This window comes from Micrasema longulum, unplaced genomic scaffold (genome assembly GCF_059751315.1).
Source record: "Micrasema longulum isolate JH-2025_06_02 unplaced genomic scaffold, ASM5975131v1 h1tg000055l, whole genome shotgun sequence".
Taxonomy (NCBI): domain Eukaryota; kingdom Metazoa; phylum Arthropoda; class Insecta; order Trichoptera; family Brachycentridae; genus Micrasema; species Micrasema longulum.
The window spans coordinates 169,993-190,552 of record NW_028277262.1 but is presented as its reverse complement, the minus strand read 5'-3'; the positions used below and the strand labels follow the sequence as shown (position 1 = coordinate 190,552).

The 20,560-nt window shown below is 31.4% G+C and overlaps 2 protein-coding genes across 2 annotated transcripts in view; one reads left to right on the top strand and one right to left on the bottom strand.

The window, feature by feature from the left end:
* Positions 1–759: 759 nt before the first annotated feature.
* Cluap1 (clusterin associated protein 1) lies at positions 760–10,248 on the top strand. The gene is made up of 10 exons (XM_088229701.1): positions 760–856; positions 1,073–1,269; positions 2,065–2,244; positions 2,331–2,426; positions 2,895–3,112; positions 3,318–3,450; positions 4,039–4,123; positions 5,324–5,422; positions 6,276–6,419; positions 8,599–10,248. Exons 1-10 carry the CDS (start codon positions 835–837, stop codon positions 8,793–8,795), a joined length of 1,371 nt encoding a protein of 456 aa, XP_088085827.1. The 5' UTR covers positions 760–834; the 3' UTR covers positions 8,796–10,248.
* Positions 10,249–13,129: 2,881 nt separating this feature from the next.
* Positions 13,130–20,560, bottom strand: part of LOC148285139 (uncharacterized) — a 165,636-nt gene continuing 158,205 nt past the window's right edge. Inside the window, exons 5-6 of the mRNA XM_088229722.1 lie at positions 16,178–16,386; positions 13,130–14,327 (exon numbers count right to left, since the gene is read on the bottom strand). Of these exons, the coding sequence (XP_088085848.1) occupies positions 14,183–14,327; positions 16,178–16,386 (354 nt within the window). The 3' untranslated portion in view covers positions 13,130–14,182. The remainder of the gene's footprint in view (positions 14,328–16,177; positions 16,387–20,560) is intronic.

Sequence of the window (20,560 nt, the reverse complement as noted above, 5' to 3'; positions counted from 1 at the left end):
CCGTCCGAATTATACCACTATACTTAAGGCCCTAAGTGTTTTTCTCAATTGATATTCAAAAACATGTCTTACTTTATCTTTTATAGATGAATTTATTTACAATAATATTGTTGCAAGCAATATAGTAACCCTAAGACCGAGTTGTTTGATCATTGGTAATAGTTAAAAATCAAAAGTAATAAATATTAAAGTTTTATAAAAGCATTTCTTTTTTTATATAAAAAAGATTCTACTATTGTTATTATTATCTAAATTGTTACTATTACTTTTGATTTTTAACTATTACTAATGATCAAACAACAAAGGCATTTATTTATAATACATCTTTTAACTATCAGATTCTGTATTGTTGATAGTTTTCAGGCACGGGCAAGATGTGGTGCTATCTCTGTTTTATGGCTTTGTTTATTTCCCTAAAGCCTCCTTAATAGGGAAATGTCACATATTACAATTACCGATAAAAATATGTGAAATTAATTATATTTGTAATTGTATTGCATCACAAAGTTCAAACTTTAACCGAATTGTGACAGGGTGTGGCCAATGCGATGAGCCGTGTTTGCAGGAATTAAAAATAAGATGAAAAATATTTTTATGCTACTAATAAATACAAAAAAAAAATTCACTAGACAGTATTTCATAGACCCCTATTAATTAAAAATTGTAAAAAAATGAAATAATGTGATATTTCTCTGTTATGTAGATCAGTTTGTTTATCTATACCCCAGTTGCCATGGAAACGCATATCAAACAGTATTAGGGAGTGTGACAGTTTGTTAATCTAGGCATTAAATTTATTAACATAATAGTTTTAAATATCTCGAAGGCTAGATAATGTCTTTTAGGGACTCAAGAAGTAAGTAAAACCTATTTTTAATTTCTATATGTGATTAAATCCAAAATCTAAAATCATAAGAGGAATCCAAGCCATAAAAATTACACTTTGACTGCTTCAAGGAATATGACAGTATGTCAGTTTTGGTAGCAGAATAGCATTGAAATAATTTTTTAATATTTGTCAATGAGTCCGATTTTGCTGTGCACCTTTCAAGTTGTTTTTGTCTCGACTTAGATTTCACAGAGCATTTAAGAGCTTTTGGGTACCCTCAAAATGTCTCGATGGAAAGCTTTAGGCAGCCCAATTTTCCTTTGGTTGCCAACTTGTTGAAATGGCTAGTGCAACGCTTTGATCCCGAAACACATCTTGATGGTGGAATCAATACAATGGATGAAAGGATAACGATCATCAGGTCTGCTGCTCAGTTCATGGTGAGTTCATTTTAGTTTTTGATTTTTTTTACACCTGTTGAGGATTTAAATGGCTTCACAACATAGTCCGGATACACACACGCGCCGCTTGATTTTACCAGAAATCTAGACCGTTGACTGAAGAAGCAACTTAGTCTTTTTTATTTAAATCTATACATTTTACTGTGCAAGAGTAATTTTATTATGCATATGACGTTAACTCAACAAAATTGGATGACGGCACAACGTTTTTGAGTACATCAACTTCATCCCCTCTATAGAGACGTCAAGAATAAAAGAACAAGACCTGTAAAAGGACCACAGGGCATGGTAACATCAGTCAGCTCTTTCAGTCAGCCCAGTCCATTCATCAGCCTTTATTCTCCCACGCCATAACCAAGTTATGTATTTAATTCAACAAGTAAGAAATACGCATTGAACACCAGTTTTGTTTCTTAAGTCAATACTCCAACTGGTGTAGGAGCCTACCTGCATCAGCAAGCAAAATCCTACAAATATCTGGACACAATTTCATACCCACTGCTAGGGTCATGTATACTATGTTTAATGAACTTTTGTGGTATACGAGGTAAAGTAATTAAATAGCGATTTTCCTTCCAGCACGCACTTGATATTTCCGAAGCAACAATCCGTAGATTTGTCCCTCTGTCTTCTTTATTTTGCTTTCGAGTGTTGGTCGAGAACAGTATTGCGTTGTAGTGCAGCGATCATGATTTCCATTCAAGAAATAATAAAAATAATTCGCTTATGTAAGAAACTAAGGTTTTAGATAACATGTATTTTTTTCATTTTCAGATGACTAAAGCCAACATTAAACTTAACACCAAACGGTTATATGGGGCAGATGGTTACGCAGTTAGGGAGTTGTTGAAAATCACATCTGTTCTTTATGATGCTCTAAATGTAGCCAAAGTTGATAATGAAGAATCTGTGGATGCTGAGGATCCGACATTTCAATTTGACATATCATCAAAAGTAATTGAAATTAATATTTGATGGATATGTATTTGAGTCTAGTCTGTAAATTTAACTTAATAATAAAAGGATATTTATGATTACAGATCGAAGATTTGAAAAAGGCACGCCAGCTTGCCACAGAGATTACCGCCAATGGTGCTGTTCTTTATGATTTACTCGGAAAAGAAGTGGACTACAAAGTAAAATATATATTTTTTTTAAATTTGTGCTGTTAATGCTTTGTTTTGCAGATTTTTTTAACTAGAGAATGATTTATATTTAAGCTTTGATGAATCATTTATGTTGGTTTTCAGCATATTAATATATTTAGTTGACAGAGCTTTGACAATGTAACAGGTTGTGTTCTGAAACCATAGTCGGTATTAGTCAAATGATAAATATTGACAATTGTTAAATTAGTGCTAATTTTTTTTTTAAAAGCAAAAGTCTGTTTATGAAAATAGAGCAGGGTATAAAGGGTCTATCCTCTGTCTACTTAGTTGCAGAAGTCTGTATTTGCAATCACGCAGCATCCGCATGATGTCAGACATTTGCATTTGCATCCCCAACAATGTTTTGCGGAGCTTTAGGGAATTAGAATGTGATTTATTGAGTTTGTTAGGTTATCGTATACTTGTTCTTCGTATTGAACATTTTTTCAATTCTAGGAAATTCGAGAGCAGGCTATCAGTCGCCCATTAGATATGACATCAGTAGAGACAACCGTAGAAAAAGCTTGTAATGCTTATGAGAAGGAATTGTCAACTTACCGGGAGCAAATAGAGAATGTGGCGGCAAGTGAAGCATCTCTGGATTCTAAAATAGATAAAAAAAGAGCAGAATTGGAGAGATCTGAGAAGAGACTACAAGCCATGCAGAAGATCAAGTGTGTTATGTTGATACCTTTGATTTATCTCAATTGTTCAATTCAGTTACGAAATAAACAGTATGTTTAATATTTTAAATATAAGTCAGTAATTTTTACTTGTAAGATCCTCGCTGCCTTTTTGAGATTGATCTGTTGCAATTGAAAGAAAAAAAGTTTATAAAGAATCTACAAATGAAAACACGGATGCGGTCTCATTTTTCAGGCCTGCCTATCAAGCGGAATTCAAGAACCTGGAATTGGAGCTCGAGAAGTTATATGATGACTATGTTTTAAAGCTTCGATGCATTGAGGCTTTGAAACAACAACTCAGTAGTTTAGAAGCCGTTGAAGCCGAGGTACAAACCAGTTTATTGAAAAATATATTGAAATTGTTCTGTTTAAAATGATGTCATAATAGTAATTACTTTCCACCTCTTCCATATTTTGAGTTTTAACAATTAAAATCATATGTTTAAATGTGAATTTTCGTTTCTTATGCATCTAATTATAGGCAAAATTCATATTTATGGAAAAATTTTAATAATTTTAATGTAAGTAATAAATTATTAAACATAGATTTATTTTCAAATAATTTTAATGACGTACGGCGTTTGCTTTCAAAATAATTCGTAGTATTTTTTCCTTTCTTTCGGATTTACATTAAATTACTATTCATTTTATGTTCGAGAATCTTTTTTAACTTACTGTAATGCTTCTTGTGAAAACCTGTAATTGGCTTATTTGTTTTGTTATATATATATAAAATAATTATAGCTGTTGTTTATCCAAATAAATAAATAAATAAAAAAATCAGACATTTAAATAAATTTTTGTATGTATTTTACTTGGGACCTGAAATGTAAATTTTTAATAACCATGACGTGTCTTTAACATTTCTCAGATTATATGAAGTACTTACGTAGTAAATTATTGTTTTATTAAAGATTGCCGAGGAAAGGCGCACTGCTGCACTGAAACTTATTCAGAAATATGAAGCGGAGGATGTTCTTGTTAATATAAGTGATACAGGTATATAATAGTATTTCTTTAAATTTTAGCTTACTTTATTGACTTATTTAAAACAAACGTATCTGTACCCCAGAGGCAGACGGATGCAAATCCATACGTCAAATGTTCAACACAAACCTAAAGAATCTACTTTCTCCAAGTGATTTATAACATTAACTTGTATATTCAGTATCTTAATACATTGGTTCATTCATTATAAGACTTACATTTCTTCCAAATCAATGGACATGATCATAAACTGGATATGAAAACCGAAATGTCATTTCATCAAATTCTGGATTTGCATGTCTGCTTCTGAAGTACAGATATTGTAATACAATAAAGGTACCCAAAAAATACATGAAAAATATTGCAGTTACAAAATATTACACTATTTATCTATTACTAAGTACTGCTAGCTTAACTACAAGGAGCGAGAAAAACAAAATTTAAGTATAAATATCAAAATTACAATAAGAAATATTTTTTTTTATTCATAAAACACTCTTGATCAAATAGCCATTCTCTTATTTTGGCCTTGTCTCTCTCGGTAGTGCCATTTCTAAGACTTGTGGTGGTATTCTGAATCTTCTCTACTCCCTAGAGAGTGGTTAATTTAAAGATTTTTTTTTGAATGCGACGACACTTTGCTTCATATAATGGCCACACTGATGATGAAATGTCAAATGGTGTATAAAACTGCTTAAAAAATGGAAATAAAACTAATACGGTTTGATCAATTCAACCCAATTTAGTGTTTTGGGTAATGCTCAATAACCAACAAGGTCGCAATAATGTCCTAAATGAAAATCATCATGTTTGATTTCACGTGTTCATGTTTTTGGACGTTTAATCATCAGTGGCCATATATGAAGCAAAAAATTAGTCGCATGGAAAAAATAAATATTCCCAAATTAGCCACTCTCTAGGGGATAGAGAAGATTCATAATTGCATCCAGTTGGTAATAAATTGAACATAACAGGAACACCATACTTTAGTATTCTTGTTTCATATTTGTTGCATATCTTCGGAATCACTAAACTTTTATTTTGTGTGAATCACAATCAAATTCACACAAATCAAAAGAATATTCTAATATGATTTTGGATTCGTTGCTTTTTTTTCTTGATTTCAAAATGATACAGGACCACAGAATTCCTCAGACTGGCGGTGCATTTGATTTACAAAACAAATATAGTAACAAGATTGATTTATTGCAGATGAATTTGATTACGAAGATAGTCCGAGAAAAGAACTTAAAGAAATAGAAAAACGACCGGAAACAAGACCTAGAACACGACTTAGAGTAAGAACTGCAGGTAACATATGATTTTTTGTATCGACTTTATTTTACTGTACTTATACGAGCCACAACAAATGTTTTACCCGTGGAGTCTATAATACCACTGTATTATCAAATACACCATTACATTTATAATAGTACGCAATAGTACATATGTAAAAACATATGTTGTTGAAGATGCCTGTTTCATGTTGTGTATTTTTTAAATCTTTCCATTTTTTATTCAATTTACATTCCACCTATCAATAATTTGTTTTTACTAACATACTTGATACTACTGACATAATAAATACATATGTCACTCCCTTACAAACTGCATCTCAGATGAAATAATGATTAGAAATAAAGAGATACCAATTCATAATACACATACATCTATATTAAGTAGTTCACATTTCTTTGTAGCTTGTTACCATAGCTACGACATTGGCGGTCAGTGTTATTATTCGGAGATTAAAAACAACATATTATTTTTATTATTTCAACACTACTTCACTTTGATGGGAAAAGACAGAACATTTTTTTTGCTCAATAGGCCAGGCAAGGAGGCCTGGCCTAATTACAGCGGTGAATTACAACTATTTGTTTGAATTTGTTCAGTTCATACCCAGAGACATTGGACTTTAACAAAATATAAAATTATCAAGCATTCTGCACATTCTCTAAAAAACAAGAATTCACCATATATGGGGCATCGCTGAGTCTCTCATTTCTACTCAAGAGCTAACAAACTTGGTTAATAATCTAAAATTCCTACCGTTTTTAACTAAGTCTCAAAACAGTGATTGTGTTTTTGGTTTCCAATAAATCATTCATCCATATCTTCTATATTATTAAAAACGTATTTGAAAAATAAATCTTGTTCACAGCCGGTGCAGGAAGAGGAGAACAACCAAAAGTTTTTGGAAGTATGGCAGCTAAAGATGATTTTTCCATAGATGATTCTATTGGGGACGATGATGATATGATTGGAGACAATCTTGATGACGATGATATCAAAGCATTAGATATGGGTAAAATAAAAAAAAACTCATCCATAATTGAATTATTCACAAATGAAAGTGCTAGTTTACTTCAATGTGGTCTAAAATACATTTTCTAATAATTTATTTCTGCGATTCACGTAGTAAACTTAAAGCCTAGTCGAAGTCGACGATTGATTTTGTAAATGGAGAATCGCGGTTTGGAAATGCAATTTTGGATAAACCCTTTCTAAACTTCCAACTAAATTTTTATTTATCGATCCTCCACAAATGAATCGTTGCAATTTGTCAAAAAAATAATTTAATAACTTTTTTGCATCAGTATCTGGTGGATGGTGGTTAAGACCTTCTTCTGATAGTTTTTTTTAATTTCTACTTTCAGAACAATTTTTTTTGTGGACCATTATTTTGTTTGATTTTTTGAACATCACTATATTAACTCGTGTCCTCCACCTCACCACATTGCAATAGTACGCAATTGTTATTGCCTTGTTATTTAAACATTGTTATGAGTTGTATGAATATATTTTTTTGTATTTTTATTATTAATCTGTATGTTTTAATACACTGTTTGATATTCAAACACTGCCGTGTATCAACATTATTAGTTTATTGAATGTATATTTTATATGAAATGTGTTCTCATAGTTATCAGAATATCATCACCCACATTTTTCGGTTATGAGAACAATGTTATACATTTATTTTACAAAAAAAATAATCGATTAAACAATTTTATATGTTAAGTAGAATTAGAACTCTGGACAGGTGTTTTCTACTCGATGGCTCAGGTAAAAATCCTAAAAAAGGAAATTGAGCTTAATAATACCGCTTCAGCGTGTAGTGGTTGATTGGGTTGAGATTCTCGAGGCCCTGAGTTCGATTTCTGGCACGCTCAATGTGAAATATTTGTTTTATAGGTGATATTACATCGTCGCTGATCGGATCCCTTAGATCATCTTACCTTCATGTAAAAGATGATACATATACTCCGCATTTCATGTTCCAATATGATAATAAGTGAAAATGTAAATGAACCAATGGTAAAAGAATTGTACAAAGCTTTTAGAAAGATTGGCCTAAAAATGAACATAGATATAACCAAGATTTTGGGTCAAATACCGAGCAACATTTGTACTGGAAATAAAACTATCGGTGCTGTTGACGAGTACATTTACCTCGGGCACAAAATCAAATTGGGAAAATAAAATCAATCCGCCGAACTGCCTAGGCGAATTGGGATAAGTTGGGCTGCTTTTGGAAAGCTGAAGCATGTATTTGGGAATAAATAAATCCCAAATAATCTGAAGGCCAAAGAATACAAGTATATCTGATTATCTTTTTTGCATTGTATTTTTTGGAATTTTATTATTTATTATTTATACCTTTTTTTCTAGATTGTTATTCTATTGCATCACATGTCATTATAATTTAATCTAATTAATTTTACTTTGTATTTTTATTGTTATTTATTGTGGCTTGACACGGGCATAGTCTAAAAAGCCTTAATAAGTTCATTAATATTTAAACTAGTGTTATTTTATTTATTTATTTTTGCACCACAATAAGCCAGGAGGCCCAATCACCGTGGTGAATTACATCACAGAACACCCAGGTTTGAGAAAAATCACATAAATTTTTTTGTGTTCTCACCGGGAATTGAACCCGGAACCTTTCGTGTGTGAGTCAAGCGTCTTGACCACAACACCACGGAGGCCGCCAAAAATGAATAAATAAATACAATTCTTGTGTTCTGTCGGTGAAAACGTAGTCTTGATACCATGTCACTCACTGCTAGGAGTGTCCACAAATTTAAGTGCACTCAGCAGTCTATGGAAAGAAAAATGTTGGGCGTCTCCTTAAGAGACCGAATAAGGAGTGAGGAAATAATACTATGGAAATAGTGGGAAGATAAAATGCCGATTATATGGTGAGACAAGAAGTTGATAAGTAGACTGCCAGAGTGCCCAGGACAGAGACACATGTAAAAATTAGGAAGAGGCCAGCAGTGGAAGAAACGGGCTGATAAGAAGAAAAATATAATATATTTTATCATAAAAATCAATAAGTATGGTTGGTTACTGTTACTCTGTTATTGTCAACAGTATATATAAAACCACTTAATTTAACATTATATTCTTGTAAGCTAAAACACCTCATTCTGTTTTCTTCAGTTCTTCATCCTTTTATATTTCTCCATACATCTCAGGTGGATCCGACGATCTCGGTTCCCTGGGAAGTTCAGACGAGAGCGAGCCGCACCCTCGGACCAGTGGCGGAGCACCCAGCAGGCTGACTCGGGGGGCGCCAGGTAGGCAGGGCTCCCTCGGCTCCAACCAATCCCTCAACAGGAGGGCCCCTTCTACTAAACCCATGCAGGATATCCTAAGTGACGATGACTTTTAAAGAAATCAACATTGCGATGGTAATATTTGTTAAGTATCATTCTTAAAAGTTTTATGTAGCTAATAAAACACTACTATTATAATGAATAAAGATTTTATTAAGTGTTTTTGGTATTTGTCTATTCAAAAAAATAATAATTTTACAATTTACCTAAATCTATCAATTTTGAGGCTATTAGTAGTAAATTACTGTATCGGAAAACAGAAATTAAGTTGTGGTAGAGCAAGGGTTTTAAAACTCAATCTTCTAAATGTCTTGAGTACGTGACACTGTCACGAGACCACATATTATTTTTTCATTCATAGCTATATTGTTGTATTTTATTCAATTGAAAAAATAAATTGCTCTTCTAAGAATTTTTAAACATTTTTTTAAAGCCAGCGGACAGGTTTATTACTATGAATCGACATATCCCCCAACAAATGAAAATCAAAAATGAACATTATGAATTCATCTCACTTTGTACACATCAATTTATTGATTTATTACAACAGTACATATCTTTATGACTGTAGAACAACAGCAGACGTGACAAAAATGCAACATTGAGTTTGAGTTGAGATCTTGAAAATATTTTATAAAGGCTTTATATTCCAGGGTTGAAAGAAAAAAATATACATAACTAACCCAAGTATTAAAGGGTGTATGTATTGAGTTGTGCAGATAAGGAAACACCTACATATACACATTCTATGTGAATGTGATGCTTCACATCATAAAAGTAGCCTTATCCCCGGGGGACCACTGGTTAAACCTGAGGATGTTAAAGAGCTTGCCGCCTACCTAATATCCCGATACTTTACGGATCGGGGCTTGGAGGGGGAGATTTAGCAAAATGTAAACTCTCACCTTCCAGACAGTAGCCAGGCTCTTTATAGACCTGGGTTTGAAGGGGGAGTTTTAGCAAGATGTAAACTCTCGCCTTCTAGACAGGCTCTTTATAGACCTGGGTTTGGAGGGGGAGTTTTATCAAAATGTAAACTCTCGCCTTCCACATAGTAGCCAGGCTCTTTATAGACTGGGGCTTGGAGGGCGAGAACTATTTACAGGGACCCATCACAATAGATCTTCATAGGTCGCAGTGACGTCAGGAGCTTAAATAGCACTGACCCCCACCTCTAAGAATAAAAATAAGAGTTGTGACATAAAGTGTAAAAAAAAATTAAACTGCTCTCATGTAAAGTTGAAGAAAATCACATACATCATTTTTCTACGATCATGACGATGTATTACATAAAATAGTAATTTATCCCACAAACTCTATGAGACAAAAAGCCCTGTGTTGAGTTTGAAAACAAATTAATGAAAAGTGGAAGAATTCAAGGGGGTACCCAAAAGAAACCGAACTGATATAAAAAAATATATGTTTGGTTAATTCTTTTTCAAAAAACCTTTTACAGCCTTTGAAGTACTCTCTAGAACTTCTCCAATCTTCTTTTCCATATTTGGAATTTTTTAAAAATTAAAATATTCCATGATGCTTGACAGCGCCTCCACTGTTTTTTTCTTCACCACAGCAAAGTCGTCAAAACATGTATTTTTTTCATTCGAGGGAATAAAAAAGTCATGGGCGTAGTCCCTTGAGTGAATAGGGGGGGTGGGGCACAGGGTTCATAGTTTTTTTGGTCAAAATGGGCACACAGGGAGGGGGCTGCGTGAGAGCAAATTTGGCAGCCGCCCAACTCATCCCCAAATCTTCACTTAAAATTTGCCACGCTGAACTCCAAGTCACTCCAAAAAGTTCTAGAACTTTGTTGATGTTCTGTTGTGAGTTTACCAGGATGATTTGGCGAATTTAAAGATATCTTTATTAGTTGGGTCGTTGAGAGACATCCAGAGCAGGGTTGGTCATCAATTGACATTTCACCTCTTTCCTCTTGAAATTGAATGTTTTTGTGATGGCTTTATGGTTTTGAAATTACCTTTTTTTGTGTTTTTGTTTTTTTTTATTTGGCTTTTCTGGTGACATATAAAAAATAAACAAATAAAAAATTATGTTGTTTATGTATGTATTTTATTAAAGGTTTCTTCAATATACACTTACAATATATTAAAAATATATATTAAGTTTATTTTATAGGATAAAGAAACAAAAAAAATATTGATAAATTTGCCAATTTTTTGTCTCATTGCATATTTAAAATATGAATAGTATAATTTATTCAATTTGTCAATTTATATTTCTTTATAATATTTATTATAATTAATATGTAGTATATTTACACATGTAGGACTATCAAAATATTTATTTTATAAAGTTGAGCATAAAAAATATAAACATTAAAAAAACCTTTTTTTTTCATGTTTTAGTATAATAACAAAATAATATTTACATATATTTATGACTATTTGTAACCATAGTAATATTTTACTAAAAGCGATATAGTATGTACATTGCTTTAATGGTTATTAATGATTAATAATGTCACTTCAATTACTTATAAATAGTTTATTCTAAAAACAATGGCTTTAATATTCTTACATTATATAATATACACTGGAACCTCCTTTTACGGAAGCTTATCCACTATCACTATTATTATATATTATGCCCTGAGCAAGTGAAAAATGATGTTGGACATTCCAATACAGAATAAATATTACGCATTGTTAAATTATTTAATTTTAGGACCGTGTTATTTCAAAACCCTGTAAAAAAAAACTGTAAAACGAGGTTCCAATGTATGTGTTTTCAATTAACTAAAATGTCATCATTTAAAAAAATGTTTGTGAAAAGTTATAAGGTTTATGATTACTTTTCTAATTATTTACAAAATAATATAATAACAATCCATTGAAATGTAACAGATTTCTCGGCTTTAAAATAGAACATAATATCTAAATGATAAAATGTGAAGAAAAGTTAATCTGTAAGAATTTCTAATTCGTTGAATATGTCTTACAATATGTGTTCTTTAATTAATTATGTATGTTTCAGTTTAGGGTCAAAGATATTTAAATATAAAAATATTTTAGTTAAATAATGATTTAAAGTGTATGAATCTATCACTCAAAATATTTCCTATTTAAATTATCTGCTGTTGTTATGAACCAATATGCAAAATTCAACCATTAATGTATTCCTAAAGATACATAACAATAGTATGTATAATACATTTCGTGTTTATATAGATTTTGGGGAAAACAAATATTACATGAGCAGTCAAAAACAGCACATCCCATGGGATCTAGCACCCTATCACTTACTGAAAAGGGACAGGAGTATACACATTTGTAAATTAATATAAGAGTATTATTCTCCCCTCCCTTGTGAGTAAGTGTTTGGTTCTTTGTGCCAACTGAACCTATGATAGATCCGGCTTTGGTCAAAAAGATAATTATTTGATCTCAACGTTTACTATGAATTGGTAAGCTGTATAGTTATGTAAAATATCTCTTGTCCTATTCTAATATAAGCTTTTGAAAATTTGTACACCTGTATACTGGAAACCTTATCATATGTATATAACCGCTTAGTCTCAAAATAATTTCATTTAATATGATTCTTATATGCTTGGTTGATATATAACTACATTAACAAATAAGTATTTTATATACCGACAATATATAAAAAAAATATCAAAGCATATTTAACTTTGAGATACAACTTGGAAATATGTATTTTTTAACCAAGTTTTTGTTTTTTGATATGCAGCTTCATGCCAACAACTTTTTTATCAGGAAACAATAGTTTTTATTATTATCAACATAGTTAATATATGTTTTAAAAAGAAAATTCTAAGCGAGACTGCATAAATTTGATTGTTTATAAATCATAAAAAACGTCTTAAGTTTGAATTTATTGTTCCTTCGCAATATTTAAATGTCAAATTAATTCACTCATATTGTACAATGAACTGGGGAATTTATACTATGCTGTATAAAAAGGGTTATTGTCAGATTTTCAGATCAGTAAATACAACAAATAATACAGAATTCTTGTCCAGTTGAAGAACATAAATATTGTAGGTAGTTTTTTCTAAAGAAACAATTTTTATAAAATAATTTATTGCGTTGCTGTCCTATCGTCCTGTGAGCAAGTCACATTGTGAAAAGTGTTACTCTGATAAATCCTTATCATATACCTGCATCTGAATACTTCTGACAAAGTTAAATTAGCGTAACATAAACTACAGCATAAAAACAGCCTAAAATATACATCTCATCAACATCCACACGATACTGGTATCCGTGCAATAGTAAAAGTGAAGTGCTTCCATAGAAGAAACAAACGAAAGAACTTAAAAGCGAGTAAACAATTTCTGTTCAGTCCACCATTTGTGTTGTTTATCAGTGTATGATGCCCGAAATGTATTGAGCTGACCAAACATTCCTTTTTGGTGACTTAAGCGACTTTCAAATATTTTTTACATCAAAATAAAAAATGTATCTAATTGTTGATATAAGAGTTTAATAGTAGGTGGATATTTTTCTTGTGTTCTTTAGTGAGGGTATCAACAACACGGTACCTTTACTATTTAATTTTCATACTTCACGTAAAACATTTCATATTTTACCTGAACTAGTAATAATAATATTTTAGGTGAAGATGTGTAATTTACACTTTATGAGATTTTAAAACACGTTTTAGTGTCCGTAATATAAATCTTTTTATTACTTAATATGCCAAAGTCATAAATTACAAAACCAATTTGATTCTGTTGTAGCTATTTTATGAACAACATGAAAATTACATCAAAATAATTATTGTTTTTATGAATAGAATGTAGGCATTATATTGTACGTTACAAAGCGCAGGTTTTATAAGTATTTATAAAATATTATGTATTTAGTATTTACTCATCTCTGTTAGTTACAATATTAACATTGAAAAAATCATAGGTATATTAGATTTCATTTTTTTAATTATAAATTGTATTTCCATTGTTTTAAAAGTGTTTAGAATTTAGTTTTAGATGTTCAAATCAGTATTATAATAATCATAATAATGTTGAACTTAGAATTGTTTTTTCATTAGATAAATTTGAAGATAGTCGACATATTATGAAATTTTACTGTAAATAAATATTTAAGAAAAATCCCTTTGACATTTGTTTCATGTTTGAAAAATTAACATCACTGTTACAATCATGCTTCAGAAATACTAAAAAAATAAAATACTATGAAACATGAATTTGGCATGTAAAACTGTGTTTAACAATGTTTCACAGGGCTGCACTGACTAAATAATTTTAATCTGTGATTCTGAAAACAGAAAAGAAGTATTTTTTAGTACCTACTTTCACATTTCTCATGTTTTAAAAAAACAGCCAATATCTTCATTTCTTTTCATTGAAGTGGGCACGCGATTCTATCATAAAAAAAAAGATTTTAATATGTACTGACATTTTCATAATTACACTAGTCCATATCTTGGCATGGGTTATCTAATATTTGTTGCTGCGCCTGCTGCTGCTAGCGGAATCGAAGCCTGATGACTCAGCCTTGATGGGGTTCCCAGAAGCGTGATCCGGAGTACCCTGACTATGCCTACTCTCGTCACAGGCTGCTATGAACTGCTCTGCGATTGTCCTAAAAATAGTAAAACAATTATTATTTAAGTATCGTGTGATACAAGTAAATCGCATAGATACACCAAAAGTGATTTGATACCGAGAAAAAGGGTCAACACTAATTTAGCACAAAGGCAGCACTATTACTTTGGTAAAAGGATTTATAACTTTTGTCAGAATCGTGGAAAATTGGTAATGTTATCAAGTAGAAGAAAGTTTTGACTCTTTCACATAACATCATTCGTGGGAGTCTAAGAGTCTGGTGATAATAGAATAAACAAGTAACAGCAAATTCATCTACATGTTCAATAGAACTGAATACAGTTAATTTGTATTATAGCAAGTTTTATAATAATAAAATTTACATAAAAATGAATAAATACATAATATATCCTTGTAAGCTGGGCAAAGTCTCAAACAAAAATTTTAAACATAATAAAGTGTAGGTACAACATAAGTCAATAAAATATGTAAATTAAATCTCTCAAATCTATTCTTAATTTTTGACCGCTCTACAAAAAAACTAAATTTTTCTTTAAATTGATAAGCTATTGGTTAGCTGGGCTGTATACAGTGGATACCTCCTGGCCTACTTATTGATTTTTTAATATCATTGTAAATTAGGGACAGAGACACAGTTTATAGTAAAGAAGTTTAGAAGTAGTTTATAGTACTTTACTTCATTTCTAAACATCGATCGAAATTCGTGGATATTTTTTGTTACATGGAAATAAAGGTTATCAGTCTTACGCTTAAGGTTTCAGTCCAGGACAATAAAATATTGAGTGTAGAAACCACCGTTAAAACAAATCTTTTTATAATATGTACGTCTTGAATTTTAGTTTGTAATGTTTACATATTTGTTTTAATATTTTTATTTTATTGTACTTGTTATTTCAAATAAATTAATTGAATTGCACTGAAAATACTCTTCCGAAATGTTGAACACTCTCGATGCGATAAAGGAGAGATGTCTCCGAGAAAAAGTCGTACGGGTTTTGGGTATGACATAATTCGTGCTCTGGGAAAACCTCGTACGAACATTTTGCTGAGATACGTACATATGTAAAATAAATAATTATATAATGGACTAGCAGTATTTTATTTTATTCAGAAAACATAGTCATACATAATACGTATTAAAAACAAAACATTTTTTTTATCACAAAAAGACCAATTAAGTTTTCATAAATTATGCAAAAGATGTAAACATTAAATGTGACAAAAAAATAAATACATAAGAAATTCAAGTGAGAAAGGAGTAATTGTTAATATTTGCGTTTTTCATCGAGGTTATCGTTGGTAATAAATTAAAATAAATAAAAACACCGAATGCACACTCCGAGCCATCCACGCACGCACACATGAACGCACATATAAAACATACACAAACATATACATTACATGCGGCACATATACATAGCATAAACCACTCATGATGCACATTCAGCAACTATCCTAAATAATCGACCCCAAGAAGAAATTTTCTGTATAAATGCAACGTGCCGTTAAAAATGTCTACATCAATACTGAGTCCATTATAAGTCCAGTATATGTATGAATATTGATACTAGTCTTCAATAGAAAAAAGGAAATAAAAGGAGAGGAAGGGATGAGAGTTTAAGGAAGAGATAGGAAATGTTTCTTCAGACTTGATTTGCAGTAGAAAAAATGTTAATAGTGTGGATGGAAGATGATTACACAGTCGAGCCGCATGGACGGGTACATGAGCTCGAAATGAAGGAGAAATTATGGATAGTATATTATTATGAGGGTGCTTTTAAAATTTAATTTCTCATTCAGAACTGTATTCCGGAGACAGAAAGCTTTAGTGGATTATCAGGTGAACGTAAATTTTAGTTTGGTCACCTGTCGAGGCCAGTGTAGGTCCTGATGACGTCAGCCTCCGTCAGGGCTTTGCCCTTCCTCTGCTTGTGTTGGTGCAGCTGGCGGGGGGCATCATCCGCCCTCCGCTGGCGGTGGATCCTCTCCAGCGAGCGCGTGAGTTGGGTGCTGCGTCCCCTGGCTCCCTGCGGGGGAGACGAGGACCCGGAGTACCGCTTTCGCTTGATGCGGACCTGCAAAGGACGGATATAATATATGAGGCATTTCAGAATTTTATCAGAGCTCAGCGGTGTCGATCTCATTGGCCAAAAAACAGACAAACCTATGATTGGTTGATAGTCAAAAATATGTATCACATCTTAATAAATAAATCTATTTTGTGTAATTCTATAATTAAAGCTATATATGCATGTAAAATTGTATCGACAAATGCTTTCAAATTGTATGTTTTCTGGTATGAATATTTGATAGGTTTTTTGTGGTTCTTTTGAATAGATTAATGCTAGCTATTTTCTGATCTATAATTTTCTATTGGACTACATAGGTTTGTGATATGTTACTATTTAGACACATTTGCTGATGATATAAAAATATATAGGGAGGTAACAAACATAGGTCATTGTGCAACTCTTCAATCTAACTTAAATTGTTTGAATGTATGGTGTGAAAGGAACAATTTATTCCTCAATGCTGACAAATGTAAAGTTTTGACTTTTTGCCGAAATAAGAATCCAATAGCTTTCAACTACACCATAAATTCTATAAATTTGGAGCGAATGACTGAAATGACCGATCTTGGTATAAACAAACTTGGTCAAACTTTTTGATGAAAAATTACATTTCATTAAACATATACAGAGCATAACAAATAAAAGCATGAAAACACTGGGATTTCTGTTGCGAACGATCAGAGTTTATGTAATGAAAATTTTATATATTGCTTTAGTACGTAGCCAACATGAATACAACTCGATTATATGGTCACCAGATTACAAAGTACATATAAATAATATTGAAAGAGTTCAACATAAATTTTTACATTTCGTTGATTTTAAATTAGGTATTTCACTTGAAGATATTAATTACTCATACTTAAATAAATATTTAAATGTACAAACATTAGAAAATAGAAGAAAACTGAAGGATTTGTTATTTTTATTTAAAATATCAAATTCAATATTTGATTGTTCCGAACTGTTACAACTAATTAACTTGCAAGTTCCGGGCCGGGTTACCCGATTTAATAAACTATTCTATGTAAATGTATCTTCAACAAACTACAGTGCACACTCGCCAATAAGGAGAATTCATACATTTGCAAATGAATACGCAAATGACGTAGATATATTTAATATGACACTTTTGAATTTTAAAAGGTAGTGGTATCAATTTACTACCTTCAAATTGTAATACCTAAATAATACTATATTGATTTAAATTATTTACCGTTTATTGACTTAGGTCTGTATTCTAAATTAGTATTTTTCTAACTTCTTCTAATTTTAGGATTATTTTGATATAACCTATACGAAATACCTATATGTAACCTATATGTACCTACTCCCGTTCTCCACTGCAATATATGTATGTATTATTATGTATCCCCATATATTTTCTACTAATATGTAATGATTTTTATTTTATAATTTTTTTTTTCTTTCTCTTAATTCATTTTTATTTTTTGCTCCTTTTTTATGTAAAACGCATTTCTGTCATCATATTTAAAAATGCACTTCTGTTCTTTCCACTTTTATACTAATATGTAAAGATGATATTTTTGATATTTTTCTTTTTCTTCTAAAAATCATTTATATATTTTTTGCTACTTCTGTGAAAAATACATGTCTGTCTTTATTTGTATATATGTATGTAAAAACATGTAAAAGCCTAAAAGGCGTTTAAATAAAAATAAAAAAATAATAATAATGTACCAAATTGAAAATTCCGAGGGAGAATTGTTCCGTATCCCCATGCTGGTTTAGGGGTGTAGAGGCAGCAACAACTTAGGGTTTTCCGGTCGAACTTAGCCTTCTGGGCTGGTATTATGAACAAAATTGCGCCCAAAGAGATCGCTCTGCTAGCGTGTATTTAGTAGGTAAATACGCGTTAAAAATGCGTTTTCTACGCGCGCTTTTGCGTTCAATCTCAAAATTCTTTTTTCAAAGTTTTTCGCAAATATCTCGGTAATTCCTTTAGTGGAGATTTCGAAGTTTCCTTGTAGTACCCTCAAATTCTTTATTCTATGACCCTCAATTATAAGTCTCCTGTTAAATTATGATTTACGACATTGGCTCTTTAAGATACAAGCCACAGATATAATGTTGTCTTCGGCACGAGTTACCCCAGTGAGTACACACTATTTTTAATGATTTATATCAGTAAAAATGAATAAAATAAATACGTAAATACAAGACACGACTAAAATGATGACTGAATGTTTTCAGACTGAACGTCCTGTAAAACACATGAAACTCAGCCAGCCATAATGGCTTTCGTTTAAAGGGATTAAATTATTACTTTCCAATACAGGAATACTAACTACTGTATTAATTATTCTTAAAGGACAGATATTAGAAACGTCACTTCGCACCATTCCAACAAAAACATTATAGTGATGATTGAACTGTTAATTAGGTATCTAAGGTGTACAAAATGGTTGGAATCTTTAATTAAAAATTTTAAAATCCCATGAGAAATAATTCCTGGAACTTATATAAATACTGCCAAAACTGCCTTTTTTGTCATGCTTCATTCACCTGTTAGACATTTTATTTAAATATATCCCTTTCATAATCCTAGATAAAATATTAACAATAATACTCTAAATGCATTAAAACCTTTTCAAAGTAATTGAACTTTTACTGGAATTTAATCAAAATTAGGGAATATTTCGAAAAACTGGAGCTGCCTGTCTCCATGATTTTTTTTTGCATGTTTTGACTCACGGCGCGCCGTGGCGTTTTAAAATAAATTCTAAAGATACCCTCCTAACTTTGAGCTAGACGCACGTCGCGTCAGTTAAATTGTAATTAAAAAAATAATAAAATGGAATGTGGAACTATGTAAGTACATAAGATACCTAGCGTCGGCGGTAAGCAAGTTTATTTCTTGGGCCTAAAAAAAATCATAAGCAAAAACTTTGTCATTTAACTAGCGAATGAATGAACTCGTGCTCACCAAATTAGCGACAAAAAGACGAACGTTAAGAGTTGATCCTAAACCACGAACATGAGCGGAATAAGCAGACTGTTAACCCAGTTATGAAATGGCTATGAAGAATTCTGCGCACAAAGCGACATTGCACGAAGCGACGGTCGTTTTGTATAATTTTCACGCTTTTTGTACCTTTTCTATGCACATTTTATACTTTATTACCAACGGATTCTTGACGAATTCCGGCGCGTTGCAATGTGACTTTAGTCTCGAGGCTCGAGTATTCAAAACGCGAACGATGATGCAAGATGCAAGTTTTGCCTCGTTATTTAGTAAAGAGTTGCCTCGTCATCGACTCTGATGGTCTTCTATGGATTTCATTGTATTATGTAGGTTGGTAATTCGTATTCAAAGAGCAACCACTGCGTGCAATCGAAGGGCTGCAGGGCCCGAACAAAATACTGATATTCGTTAGCAAAACATCGTATGGCGGGAATGTCGTAACACTGTATGACTGGATTGAAAATAATTTAATTTAGAAGAACTTGTCTTAGAATGAGTTCTGTAACTCGTGGCATGGGAGTGTAAACTTACATTTTTATTTTATTTATTAGGGATATCAACAGTAATCAACAGTAATACATGTAAAAATGATTTTTTTAAATACGTATTTTACTATGTTTTTTACTATTTTTCTTACTATGTTACTTATAATTATACCGATTACCTGGCTACATGTGTGCCAATTTTTATTAGATTAAATTTATTAACAGTGACGGGTATTTATATAATGGAACTTTTTCTTCTTGTTAAATCAAGACCTGAATATTTTAGTACACAGGAAAAAATACACTTTCACAACACCGAAAATAAAAGTTAGTAAAAAATTCCATTAACGAAACAATCATTTATACAAAGAGGGTCCGTATGCAAGGCAATAAAATTAAATAATAAGCTTCCCAATAAAATTAAGGAAATAAATTGTGTTAAAAAGTTTGCAGGTGTGTTAAAAGTGTTTCTAATCAATACATGTTTCTATACTATAAATGAATATTTGGAAGATGTAATATAATAAATTAAAATCTATTAAATAAAACAAATATAAGCAACAGACACCATAACCTTGTGTAATGTTTTTACTGTTTGTGTCTTTCAAACTTTTTCAAATGAAAAGTTTATTTGTTTTTTATTTTTGAAATTATTTTTTATTCTATTTTTTTTTTAGTTTTGGTTAGACTGTAAGAAAATGCAAGT

What these genes read in the sequence shown, in the direction of transcription:
- Cluap1 (XM_088229701.1), top strand. Translation starts at nt 835, where the DNA reads ATGTCTTTTAGGGACTCAAGAA. An exon ending in GTCTTTTAGGGACTCAAGAA is followed by an intron (nt 857 to 1,072) that starts GTAAGTAAAACC and finishes GTCTCGACTTAG; the next exon opens with ATTTCACAGAGCATTTAAGA. An exon ending in TATCAAAGCATTAGATATGG is followed by an intron (nt 6,420 to 8,598) that starts GTAAAATAAAAA and finishes CATACATCTCAG; the next exon opens with GTGGATCCGACGATCTCGGT.